Below are 13,223 nucleotides of genomic sequence, written 5' to 3' on the forward strand. Positions count from 1 at the left end.
CACCCCAATGCCCACCCCAATACCCACCCCAATGCCCCCCCCATACCCACCCCATGCCCACCCCAATACCCACCCCATACCCGCCCCATGCCCGCCCCGTGCCCGCCCCATACCCACCCCATTTCCACCCCATACCCGCCCCATACCCACCCAATGCCCACCCCATTTCCACCCCAATACCCACCCCATGCCCACCCCATTTCTACCCCAATACCCACCCCGTGCCCACCCCAATCCCACCCAATCCCACCCCAATACCCACCCCATACCCACCCCATACCCGCCCCATACCCACCCCATACCCACCCCATACCCACCCCATACCCACCCCAATACCCACCCCATACCCACCCCATACCCACCCCATGCCCACCCCGTGCCCGCCCCGTGCCCGCCCCTCACCGCTCTCTGCCCGCAGCCCCCCGCCGCAGCGCCGGCCGCCCTCGGCGCTGCCTCCTCCGGGCCGCCCTCCGTCGCTGCGGGCACCGGCCCCGGGGCCGCCGCCGCTGCCCGGGGGGGCACCGCCCGCCTTCGCCGCGCCGCCCATCCCGTCCCGCCTCGGCCCCTTCGCCGCCGCCGCCGCCGCCGAGCCGTTCGGCGCCCCGCCCCAGATCCCCGCCCGGCCCGCCCGCGTCCCGCCCGGCATCCCGCCCGGCGTGCCCCGGTGAGACCGGCGGCGGGGCGGGCGGGATCCGATGGGATCCGATGGGATCTGATGGGATCTGATGGGATCTGATGGGGTTACACTGGGATACACTGGGGTTACACTGGGATTCGCTGGGGTGGGCTGGGATACACTGGGATCTGCTGGGGTTACACTGGGATACACTGGGGTTACACTGGGATCTGCTGGGGTCACACTGGGATACACTGGGGTTACACTGGGATCTGCTGGGGTGGGCTGGGATACACTGGGGCGGGTGGGATCCAATGGGATCCGATGGGATCCGATGGGGTCTGATGGCGTGGGCTGGGATTCGCTGGGGTGGGCTGGGATCTGCTGGGGATGGACTGGGATACACTGGGGTTACACTGGGATCTGCCGGGGATGGACTGGGATCCACTGGGGTGGGCTGGGATCTGATGGGATCCGCTGGGGTGGGCTGGGATTCGTTGGGGTGGGCTGGGATCCACTGGCATCTGCTGGGGTCACACTGGGATACACTGGGGTTACACTGGGATCTGCTGGGGATAGACTGGGATCCGCTGGGGTTACACTGGGATCTGCTGGGGTGGGCTGGGATCTGCTGGGGTTACACTGGGATCTGATGGGATCCGCTGGGGTGGGCTGGGATCTGCTGGGGTTACGCTGGGATCTGCTGGGGATGGACTGGGATTCGTTGGGGTGGGCTGGGATCTGCTGGGATCTGCTGGGGTCACACTGGGATACACTGGGGTTACACTGGGATCTGCTGGGGATAGACTGGGATCCACTGGGGTGTGCTGGGATCTGATGGGATCCGCTGGGGTGGGCTGGGATCTGCTGGGGTTACACTGGGTTCTGCTGGGGATGGACTGGGATACACTGGGGTGGACTGGGATCTGCTGGGGTCACACTGGGATACACTGGGGTTACACTGGGATCTGCTGGGGATAGACTGGGATCCACTGGGGTGGGCTGGGATCTGCTGGGATCTGCTGGGGTCACACTGGGATCTGCCAGGATGGGCTGGGATCCGCTGGGGTTACACTGGGAGTACACTGGGATGTGCTGGGGTGAGCTGGGATTCGCTGGGATGGACTGGGATCTGCTGGGGTTACACTGGGATTACACTGGGACATACTGGGATACACTGGGATTACACTGGGACACACTGGGATCCACTGGGATTACACTGGGACATACTGGGACCCACTGGGGATCCACTGGGATTACACTGGGACATACTGGGACATACTGGGACATACTGGGATCCACTGGGGACCCACTGGGACCCCCGGGACCCCCGCTCAGCGCCCCCGTTCCCGCAGGAGGCCCCCGGCGGCCCCGAGCCGCCCGACCATCATCCGCCCGGCCGAGCCCTCCCTGCTGGATTAACCGCGGGATCCGCCGGATCCTCGGGATCCAGCCCGGCCACCGCCCCCGGCACCGGGAGAAACGGGGGAAAAACGGGAAAAAACGGGAAAAAATGGGGGAAAGGCAACCCAGAGACACACAGAGCCAGCCCGGAGCTGATCCTGATCCCTGATCCCGGGGCTGATCCTGATCCCTGATCCCAAATCCCGGGACTGATCCTGATCCCTGATCCCGAATCCCGGGACTGATCCTGATCCCAGGGCTGACCCCAGATCCTGGGACGGATCCTGATCCCAAATCCCGGGGCTGATCCTGATCCCGGGGCTGACCCCAGATCCTGGGACGGATCCTGATCCCAAATCCTGGGGCTGATCCTGATCCCTGATCCCAAATCCCGGGACTGATCCCAGATCCTGGGACGGATCCTGATCCCGAATCCCGGGGCTGATGCTGATCCCGAATCCCGGGGTTTGACATTTGACCCCAGATCCCGGGGCTGATCCTGAATCCTGGCACTGATCCCAAATCCCGGCACTGATCCCAAATCCCGGGGCTGATCCCAGGTCCTGGGGCTGATCCTGATCCCAGATCCTGGCACTGATCCCAAATCCCGGGGCTGATCCCGAATTCTGAGGCTGATCCCTGGGCTGATCCCGAATCCCATCCGGGAGCTGATCCCGAATCCCGGGGCTGATCTCGGATCCCAATCCCGGATCCCATCCCAGATCCCAATCCCAGATCCCAATCCCGGATCTGATCCCGGATCCCAGTCCTGGATCCCAATCCCGGATCTGACTCTGGATCCCAATCCCAGATCCCAATCCCGGATCCCAAATCCCAGATCTGATTCCCGATCCCGATCCCGATCCTGGATCCCGATCCCGGATCCTGGATCTGATCCCGGATCCCAATCCCAGATCCCAATCCTGGATCCCGGATCCCGGCGGGGACATCTCCCGGGCAGGTCCCGGCAGCTCCGGTCCCTCCCGGTGTCTCCCGGTCTCTCCCGGTGTCTCCCGGTCACTCCCGGTCCCTCCCGGTGTCTCTCCCGATCCCTCCCGGTCTCTCCCGGTCTCTCCCGGTGTCTCTCCCGGTGTCTCTCCCGGTCCCTCCCGGTCTCTCCCGGTCCCTCCCGGTCTCTCCCGGTCTCTCCCGGTGTCTCCCGGTGTCTCCCGGTCTCTCCCGGTGTCTCCCGGTGTCTCCCGGTGTCTCTCCCGGTCCCTCCCGGTCTCTCCCGGTGTCTCTCCCGGTGTCTCTCCCGGTCTCTCCCGGTCCCTCCCGGTGTCTCTCCCGGTCCCTCCCGGTGTCTCTTCCGGTCTCTCCCGGTGTCTCCCGGTGTCTCCCGGTGTCTCTCCCGGTGTCTCTCCCGGTGTCTCTCCCGGTCCCTCCCGGTCTCTCCCGGTCCCTCCCGGTGTCTCTCCCGGTCCCTCCCGGTGTCTCTTCCGGTCTCTCCCGGTGTCTCCCGGTGTCTCCCGGTGTCTCTCCCGGTGTCTCCCGGTGTCTCCTGGTGTCTCCCGGTGTTTCCCGGTCCCTCCCGGTCCCTCCCGGTCTCTCCCGGTCTCTCCCGGTCTCTCCCGGTCTCTCCCGGTCTCTCCCGGTGTTTCCCGGTCCCTCCCGGTGTTTCCCGGTGTCTCCCGGTCCCTCCCGGTGTCTCCCGGTCCCTCCCGGTGTCTCTCCCGGTCTCTCCCGGTCTCTCCCAGTCACTCCCGGTCTCTCCCGGTGTCTCTCCCGGTCTCTCCCGGTGTTTCCCGGTGTCTCTCCCGGTCTCTCCCGGTCTCTCCCGGTGTCTCTCCCGGTCTCTCCCGGTGTTTCCCGGTGTCTCTCCCGGTCTCTCCCGGTCTCTCCCGGTGTCTCTCCCGATCCCTCCCGGTCCCTCCCGGTCTCTCCCGGTGTCTCCCGGTACCGAATTTTGGGGTGGGGGCGGGGGGGGAACTTTGCACTTTGTCAGAATTCCCGAGGGGGGAGGGGCCGGGGCCTTCCTCCCCCTCCTCCTCCTCCCCAAATTCCCGGAAAATTCCCGGAAAATTCCCGGAAAATTCCCGGAAAATTCCCGAAAAATTCCCGGGATTTTGCCCCAAAACCGCCCCCGGCTCCTCCCAGGCCTCGGCTTTGGGGGGTTTTTATTTTTATTTATTTTTTTCCTTTTTTTTTTTTTTTTTTTTTGTTAATTTTTGGTGGTTTCTTGGGGTTTTTTGGGGGTTTTTGGGTTTTTTTGAGGTTATTTGGGTTTTTTAGGGTTTTTTCCAGGGTTTTTGGGGGTTTTTTTGGGGGTTTTTTGGGGGTTTTTTTTGAGGGTTTTTTTGAGGTTTTTTTGAGATTTTTTTGAGATTTTTTTGAGATTTTTTTGAGATTTTATTGAGATTTTTTTGAGATTTTTTTCGGGTTTTTTTGGGGTTTTTTTGAGGGTTTTTTTGGGGATTTTTTTAGGTTTTTTAGGAGGGTTTGGGGGGGTTGAGGTGGTTTTTTTTGTTTTTTGAAGTTTTTTGGGATTTTTGGGGGGTTTTTTGCGGGGGTTTCTTTGAGGGTTTTTTTAGGTTTTTTTATGTTTTCTGTGGGTTTTTTTGGGGGATTTTTTAGGGTTTTTTTGGTTTGGTTTTTTTTTTGAAGTTTGGGGATTTTATTGAGGTTTTTGGGGATCGTTTTGAGGGTTTTTTTTAGAATTTTTTTTCCTTTTTTTCGTTATTTTTGGGGGGGTTTTTTTGAGGGTTTTTTTGGAATTTTTTGGAGTTTTTTGGGTGCTTTTTTTTAGTTTTTTTTTTGTTTGTTCGTTTTTTTGGGTTTTTTTAGGGCCGGGCCAAACACTGGAATTCCCCGAGGGGATTTCCCCGCTGATCCCAAATTCCCTGAAAACCTCAGGAATTTTATTCGGGAATTTCCCCGGGAGAGGAGGAGGAGGAAGGGGAGGAAGCCGCGGCCCCGCCGCGTTCCCGCTCCGCCGGGAGCCGAGGTTGTAAATATTTTTACAGAATTGTATTAATTGTATAAAAAAAAACCAAAAAAAAACAAAAAAAAAATTGGGAAAAAAAATTAAAAAAAAAAAAAAATTGGGGAAAAAAAAAAAGAGGGGGGGGGAATTAAAAAAAAATTAAAAATACAAAATAAAAAATTAAAAAAGCTAAAAAAAAAAAATTTAAAAAAAGGAAAAAAATGATAAAAAAAAATTTAAAAAAAGCCAAAAAACGCGGCCCAGCAATAAATGAAGAAAAGTGGAATTTTCCCAACCCCCCCCCGGCCCCGGTGCCTTAACGACCCCCCGGCTCGGGGGGGGCTAATTAATCCATTAACGAGCCGGGGGCGGATTTTTTTTTTTTTTTGGGGGGGGGGGGTTCCCCCCGAAGTGCCTCCGCTCCGCGTCCCATTAATGAACTAAAAAATCCGAATAAAGGGAGAAAAAAAAAAAACAAACCAAAAAAATCCCAAACCCGCCTGAGCTCCGCGCAGTTCCTGGGGCGGGGGTCTGGCGGTGGGGGGGATTCGGTGCGGAACGGGGAAAAAAACGGTGAAAAAACGGGGAAAAATGGGCGAAAAATTGGGAAAAAAACCCCAAAATTCCGTTTACGCGCGCCGCGTTCTCCGCGCTCATTGGCTGCTCCCTCCTGAGCGCTGATTGGTCAGCGCTGCAGCCCGGGCCCCGCCCCCTCTGCGCTCATTGGGTGCTTTCCTCCGCGCCGTCCTGAGCTCTCATTGGTCAGTGCCACAGCCCGGGCCCCGCCCCCTCCGCGCTCATTGGCTGCTCCCCTCCGCGCCCTCCTGAGCGCTGATTGGTCAGTGCCACAGCCCGGGCCCCGCCCCCTCCGCGCTCATTGGCTGCTCCCCTCCGCCCCCTCCTGAGCGGTGATTGGTCGGCGCCGCAGCTTGGGCCGCGCCCCCTTCGCAGGGTTCGCGAGCGCCCCCTGGCGGAGCGCGAGTCCCACAATGCACCGCGCGGGCCCGGGGGGGGAATTTGGGGCAAATTTGGGGGAATTTGGGGCAAATTTGGACAATCCCTTGGAGCTCCTGGAGAAGCTCTTCCCACACTGGGGACACCCGTAGCGTTTCTCCCCAGGGTGGCTCCTCAGGTGGACATCAGGCTGGACCTTGTCCTAAAGCTCTTCCTGTATTTCCCACACCTGTAGGGCCGTTCCCTGGTGTGGCTCCTCCCAGCGCCGCCCTTACTGGGAGCGCTGGGAGGGAACTGGGAGCGCTGGGAGGGAACTGGGAGCGCTGGGAGGGAACTGGGAGCGCATTCCCTCCCAGCACCGCCCTTACTGGGAGCACTGGGAGGGAACTGGGAGCGCTGGGAGGGAACTGGGAGCACTGGGAGGGAACTGGGAGCGCTTTCCCTCCCAGCTCCGCCCTTACTGGGAGCACTGGGAGGGAACTGGGAGGGAACTGGGAGCACTGGGAGGGAACTGGGACCGCTGGGAGGGAACTGGGAGCGCTGGGAGGGAACTGGGAGCGCTTTCCCTCCCAGCACCGCCCTTACTGGGAGCACTGGGAGGGAACTGGGAGCACTGGGAGGGAACTGGGAGGGAACTGGGAGCACTGGGAGGGAACTGGGAGCACTGGGAGGGAACTGGAAGCGCTGGGATGGAACTGGGAGGGAACTGGGAGCTCTGGGAGGGAACTGGGAGCACTGGGAGGGAACTAGGAGCGCTGGGAGGGAACTGGGAGCGCTGGGAGGGAACTGGGAGCGCTCTCCCTCCCAGCACCGCCCTTACTGGGAGCGCTTGGAGGGAACTGGGAGCACTGGGAGGGAACTGGGAGGGAACTGGGAGCGCTTTCCCTCCCAGCACCGCCCTTACTGGGAGCACTGGGAGGGAACTGGGAGCGCTGGGAGGGAACTGGGAGCACTGGGAGGGAACTGGGAGCTCTGGGAGGGAACTGGGAGCGCTTTCCCTCCCAGCTCCGCCCTTACTGGGAGCACTGGGAGGGAACTGGGAGCGCTGGGAGGGAACTGGGAGCGCTTTCCCTCCCAGCTCCGCCCTTACTGGGAGCGCTGGGAGGGAACTGGGAGCGCTGGGAGGGAACTGGGAGCGCTTTCCCTCCCAGCTCCGCGCTTACTGGGAGCACTGGGAGGGAACTGGGAGGGAACTGGGAGCACTGGGAGGGAACTGGGAGCGCTGGGAGGGAACTGGGAGGGAACTGGGAGCGCTGGGAGGGAACTGGGAGCGCTGTCCCTCCCAGCCCCGCCCTTACTGGGAGCGCTGGGAGGGAACTGGGATCGAACCGCGCCCCGAGGCGGCTGCGGGCGGGGCCGAGGGGCGTGGTTATGCAAATATACTTTGAATCCCGCGTTGTGATTGGTGCATCTCGCTGTCCTTTGCGATAAGTTTAGGGCGTGGCTATGCAAATGTTTTATTTCGCGGGCGTGTCGTGGGTTTTACTGTGGGCGTGGTTATGCAAATGAAGACGGGTTCTTGGCGGGGTTTTGCCGTTGGTGGGCGGGGTCATGCAAATATGGCATCGCTTCCCGCGCGGTGGTTTGTGGGAAGCTCCCACATGGTCACCCAGGGACCCCCCCCAAATTTGGGGTCCTCCCCTCCCCCACAGCCGCAGGGAGTCGCTCCAGGGGGGGGAATTTTGGGGACCCCCCCTGAAATTTGGGGTTCCCAGCCCCAAAAACCTTCAGGACCCCCAAAATCCCCCCAGGGCTCTCTGGGGACCCCCCGCTCCCCTCTTCGGCGGTGATTTTTGGGTTTGGTGGGGCTGGGGACCCCCCGCGGGTGACACCCCTGGGTGCCACCCCCCCCGATGGGTGACACCCCGGGGTGTCCCCCTCCACAGGGGGAAAAGGGGTGGGAATAGCGGGGAGAAAAGGGGTTGAAATGATAATAATAATAGCAAGAATAATGGGAATAAAAGTAATCAAAGTTATAAGAATAGTGAGAGTGATCGTGGGAATAATGGGAATAAAAGCGATAGGAATAGCAGGAGTGATAGCGGGGATAGCACAGGGGGAAAGGGATAAATTATATAAAATATTATAGAATATAAAATTGTGGAGTTGCGTTATGTATATGTTTTATTATCCCTGTATTATGTATTGGTTTATTCCTTTGTACCCCCGTGTGCAACTTGGTTTATCCCCAGTTTTCCCGCCTTGTCCGCCCTTCCCGCCTTCCCAGTATCTATCCATCACCCTGAAAGAGGCATTTTACCCCCCCCGGGTGCCTTGTCTATCACTCGGTGCCCCTTCCCATCCATCCAGAAGCTTCTACTCAGGGCACCGGGTGATTGGGCGAGGACCTGGGGCTCCCCCCATATCCTTCCCCCATTGGACCCCACCATATCCCCCCATCCCGGAGCCACCCCCTATCCCTATCCCCATTGGTCGTTGGATACCCCTCCCTTACAGTTTATAAGCCAGTGCAAGCACCTTGTGCTTGTTCTTGTTGGCTGGCACCGTTCTAGGATATTTAGCCCCGTTGGGCTACAATAAACTCGGACTTAGCCCCCAGCAGGATCCGCTCTTCATTTACCACCGCGAGGCTTGCTAGCGCTGCCCGGAACCCACAAAGGCACTCTCCAAACCCCAGCTGGGAGCGGCGGAGGGTGCCTCCATCGCCCGCCCTCGCCCCACAAGAGCTAGCCGGGGCTGAGACAAAGGGAACCGGGGCGGGAGCGCGGCAGCTGGCGCCCAACGAGCGGCCCCGTTTTCGCGGCGTTGGACCCTCGTTTGAGGATTTTAGGGTCGCGCAGACCTGAAGAATCGTCCTCCTGGCCGTCAGCTACCCCGGCGAGAGCAGACCCACGTTTTAGTGGGTGGCACTCTTGGGGACAGGATCGGCAGCTCTGGAAAGCACCTCCAGAGTCGATTCTCTCGCGGAGAAGCCCTGCGATTGGTTTTTCTTTTCCACCCTTCCCTCTCGGACCCCTGTGGTTTGTGAGTATAGGGGCCCCTGGGGCTTTCCCGGTCCTTTTTTTGGTTGGTTCCTTTCCCCTAGGGTTTAGGGGAAGGATCCCTTTTTGGTGGGTTTCTTTTTCCCCGGGGTTCGGGGAAAAAATTCCTGTTTTTGGTGCTTCCCTTTCCGGGCGGGAAGCTAAAGGACCGCGACAAAGCCGGAAGTGTGGTCTTTTGTTTTTCGTTCGTGTTTTCCCAATCGTAGGCGCTGCAGCACGATTTAACATCTAACAGCCATGGGTGCAAGGCTGTCCGTGCCGCAAAAGAGCATTTATTCCCAAGTTGTGGGTATCCTTTTAGTGGGGGGAATTAAGGTTAAAAAATCTGAAGTAAAACGGTTCGTTCAGTGGTTGTCGCAAACTTTCCCTGACATTTCGCCAGCTAAATTATACCAAGCTCCTTTTTGGGAACAGGTAGCGGGGAAGATCCTGCGACAGTCAGATCTCTCTCTCTCCATATTCACCCATTTGGCTCTCCAAATTCGCGATATAATTAAATATCGCTACGAAAGTCTGCCACTGCCAGCCGCAAACAAACCGATCCCCAGTTCGGCGGGTAGTTCATATAACCCTACTCCGCTTCCCTGTCCCTCAGCCCGGTCGCTGCAGTACGATGCGGCAGCCGCCGCTGCGGCAGAGCGCGGGGCGGCTGCTGTCGCTGCTCCCGAGGCTGCGGCTGCGGCAGGGCACGGGGCGGCTGCTGTCGCTGCTCCCGAGGCTGCGGCTGCGGCAGAGCGCGGGGCGGCTGCTGTCGCTGCTCCCACGGCTGCGGCAGGGCACGGGGCGGCTGCTGTCGCTGCTCCCGCGGCTGCGGCTGCGGCGGGCGCTGCGGGAAAACTGCGGCAAAACTCTCCCTCTCTCCCGAAGTCGGGTATTATCAGACAGGCATCCCGGCATTGCCCGCAGGCAGATTCTGGCCCCTCTGAGAATACCCTAGACACCCCGCAGAGCGGTGCAGGCACTGTCTCTGCTTCTACCCGTTCCCCTTCTTCCCCGCGCTGTACAGCCCCGTCCCGTACAGACTCCGTTCGTTTTCAGTTATCCCAAACCCCCGAAGATCCCTCATCCCCCATCCACCATCCCCGAACCCCCCAAAATGGCTCCCCTTCTCCCCCCTTCCCCAGGACACAAGATGGAGGTGACCGCGTGGGTTTTCCCGCCACTCGTGCTCCTTCTTCCCATGATCCCTGTCCTCCCCCCTCCCATAATCCCTTCCGGCAGACCAACCCCTTCTGCTCCCCGGATTTCTCCGCCCACATCCCTCCTCCACCCCCCGTCAACTCCCCCTCTCTTGAATTATTCAACACCCCACCCCTCAGCTCCACCCCCGGGGAGGGGAGTCCCCACCATACCACTCCCCCTGCTCCAGACCACGCCTCGTCCCCTGGTTCCCACGACCCCACTTCCAGTTCCCACGCTTTCGGTTCCGGGGGGGGGGAGCGTGGGAACCCCAATCCACCCCAGTCCCTACCTGCCTTCTCGGCCGCACCTGTCACCTGTACCCCGCGGCAGGGGGGTAGGCCCCTTGCACAGTGGTCCCCCATCCCCCAGCAGACCATCAAAGAGCTCTGCAAGGCCAAGAAGGGGTTCGGGATGGAAAGCGAATACTTCCGAGGCTTATTAAAAGCAACCCTCTCCTCCAAAGAATATGTCCCAGCAGACATGCGAACTCTCTTCTCCTGTTTAATTACCCACGGAGAATTCCTCATCTGGGAGTCCGAGTGGAAGCGGGAGATCAGAGAGGTGTTACCTGACCTCTGGGCCAATGCAGATAGCTCTAGGGATGAAGATGGGGCTGTAATATCGCTAGACCACTTGTGCGGGGAGGGAGATTGGAAAATGGGGACCAAGCAGGCGGAAAAAATCCCCAGAGAGGCGCTGCAAGTCAGCACTAGGGCAGCAGAAAAGGCGTTTTTTAAGTTAAGACCCAGCGGTACGGTTATTAACTTCTTGTCCCTAAAGCAGGAATCCCTAGAACCTTTTGTCGCGTTCGTGGATCGCTTGCATCACGCGATGGAGGCTCAGGTCCCGGACGAGAGGCTGCGAGAGGGGATGCTTGCCACAGTTGCGAGGCAGAACGCTAACGACGCGTGCCGGCAAGCAATCCTCAGTCTGCCCCTGGACCCTGAGCCTACCCTTCAAAGCATGCTACAAGTCTGTGCGAAGAAGGTGACAGTTCCTGCTAAAGACATTCCAGAGACTCCTAAACCACCAACAAAGAGAGTAGCCTTCGTTGAAGCCGTGACACCGCCAGCCACCCCTTCTCCAGATCGCCGCCCTACAGGAGCACCCCCGAGGGGACAACAGCACCATCAGGCCTGCAATCTATGTAGGCAGAAGGGACATTGGGCTTCCCAATGCCCGCTGAGGGACGAGTTTTTTAGGTTTAAACAACAGCGACAAGAAAAGAGTGCCCCCAACTCGGGGGGAAAACAAAAAAACTGAGTCATCAGCGCAGTCCCTCCCTGCGCGAGGACATAAATATGGTGGGTTCTATAACATCAGAGGAGGGGAGGGACGACTACCTGCAATGCCCACCTGAGGACATTTCACTGGACTTGACACACCAGATTATGGCTGACAAACCAGCCTATATGAGAGAAGATGTGGATTTCATTCCCACTGCTTGGCTGGGTCGAGGCCCGAACCAGCCCAAGCCGATACTTAACATCGTATCTGGTTTCTCCCCATATAGGTTGGCCCTGACTGAAGCTCTGCACCTAAGGGACAGCGACTGGCACTCCATCGCTGTCGACACAGAGGACCCAGGAACCTGGAGGAACCTCCACAGTAAGTACATCGTTCTTGGGGACACAAAATTCACGCCTCTCGAAGTCACTATTGCACCATCCCTGACATCCAGGAACACCGAGCGATTAGTGGTGTGGCTGCACTGCCCCCATCCTCCAGTCTTCCTTCCCAAGGGCCAAATCATCGCCCAAGCCATTCCAGCATCTGGGCCTCCGGCACACCCTGAGGATCTATGGAAGAAATCAGCGAAGAAGAGCTACCAGGTGTGCCAGGCCCAGGTCATAGGGAAGGAAAGACCAAAGCTCTCCTACTATATGCGGAAGGATGGGGAGTACAAACACCTAAGCGGTCTCCTAGATACAGGAGCAGACGTAACAGTCATTCCCGAACGGGATTGGCCGTCACGCTGGGAATTGCAAAACGTGGCAGGGAAAATTCAAAGTGTAGGGGGTTCTCAATTGGCAAAGCAATCAAAAAACATCGTAAAATTTGAGGGGCCGAACGGACAATCGGCCTATTTACGCCCGTTCGTATTAGATTACACAGAACCCTTATGGGGGAGAGACCTGATGGCCCAGTGGGGGGTCACAATTAACATCCCGACCCCCCAGGTTTTTCGGGCAACAGTCACTGAAGAGCGTCCTACCCGAAAACTTAATTGGCTCACAGATACACCAGTGTGGGTAGAGCAGTGGCCGCTCAATAAACAGAAATTAAAAGCGCTTCGGGAGCTCGTGAAGGAGCAACTTGCCAAAGGGAATATCCAGGAAACAACATCCCCCTGGAATTCCCCTGTCTTTGTCCTAAAAAAACCTGGCAAAGACGAGTGGCGCCTCCTTCATGACCTTCGCGCCATCAACAATGTAATAGAAGACATGGGTCCTCTCCAGCCAGGGATGCCGTCCCCCACGATGTTACCAGAAAATTGGGAATTAGCTGTCATTGACATCAAAAATTGTTTTTTCCAAATTCCCCTACACCCTGATGACGCACCACGGTTCGCCTTCTCGGTTCCTTCCATCAACCGAGAAGCCCCAATGGAGAGATACCACTGGAAAGTTCTTCCCCAAGGCATGAAAGTCAGCCCAAGCATTTGCCAGTGGTACGTCTCTTCATTGCTGTCCCCTGTGCGTGCAGCCACCGAGGGCGTGATCATCCAGCACTATATGGATGATATTCTTATTTGTGCCCCCAACAGCGATCTACTTACACACGCGCTTGAACTGACAACCAGTGCGTTGGTTGCTGTAGGGTTCGAGCTGCGAGAGGATAAGATTCAAAGAATGCCACCTTGGAAGTACCTGGGTTTGGAGATAAACAAGCGGACCATTGTTCCGCAGAAATTGGCCATAAAAAATTCAATTCGGACTCTAGCCGACGTGCAGCAGCTGTGTGGGTCTTTAAACTGGGTGAGACCCTGGTTAGGTATTAACAACGAAGACCTAGCCCCTCTTTTCAATTTATTGAAAGGGGGGGAAGAGCCTAGTTCTCCCAGGGAACTCACTCCAGAGGCCAAAGCCACTTTGCAGAAGGTTCAGGAGGCAATGTCTGCCAGGCAGGCCCATAGGTGTGA

At 58.2% G+C, this 13,223-nt stretch overlaps 1 protein-coding gene across 1 annotated transcript in view; it reads left to right on the plus strand.

The window, feature by feature from the left end:
* Positions 1-2,799, plus strand: part of DNM2 (dynamin 2) — a 36,554-nt gene extending 33,755 nt beyond the window's left edge. Inside the window, exons 20-21 of the mRNA XM_077787749.1 lie at positions 419-664; positions 1,972-2,799. Coding sequence (XP_077643875.1) covers positions 419-664; positions 1,972-2,038 — 313 coding nt within the window. The 3' untranslated portion in view covers positions 2,039-2,799. The remainder of the gene's footprint in view (positions 1-418; positions 665-1,971) is intronic.
* Positions 2,800-13,223: the final 10,424 nt, after the last annotated feature.

Source organism: Lonchura striata, chromosome 21 (assembly GCF_046129695.1).
Source record: "Lonchura striata isolate bLonStr1 chromosome 21, bLonStr1.mat, whole genome shotgun sequence".
Classification (NCBI taxonomy): domain Eukaryota; kingdom Metazoa; phylum Chordata; class Aves; order Passeriformes; family Estrildidae; genus Lonchura; species Lonchura striata.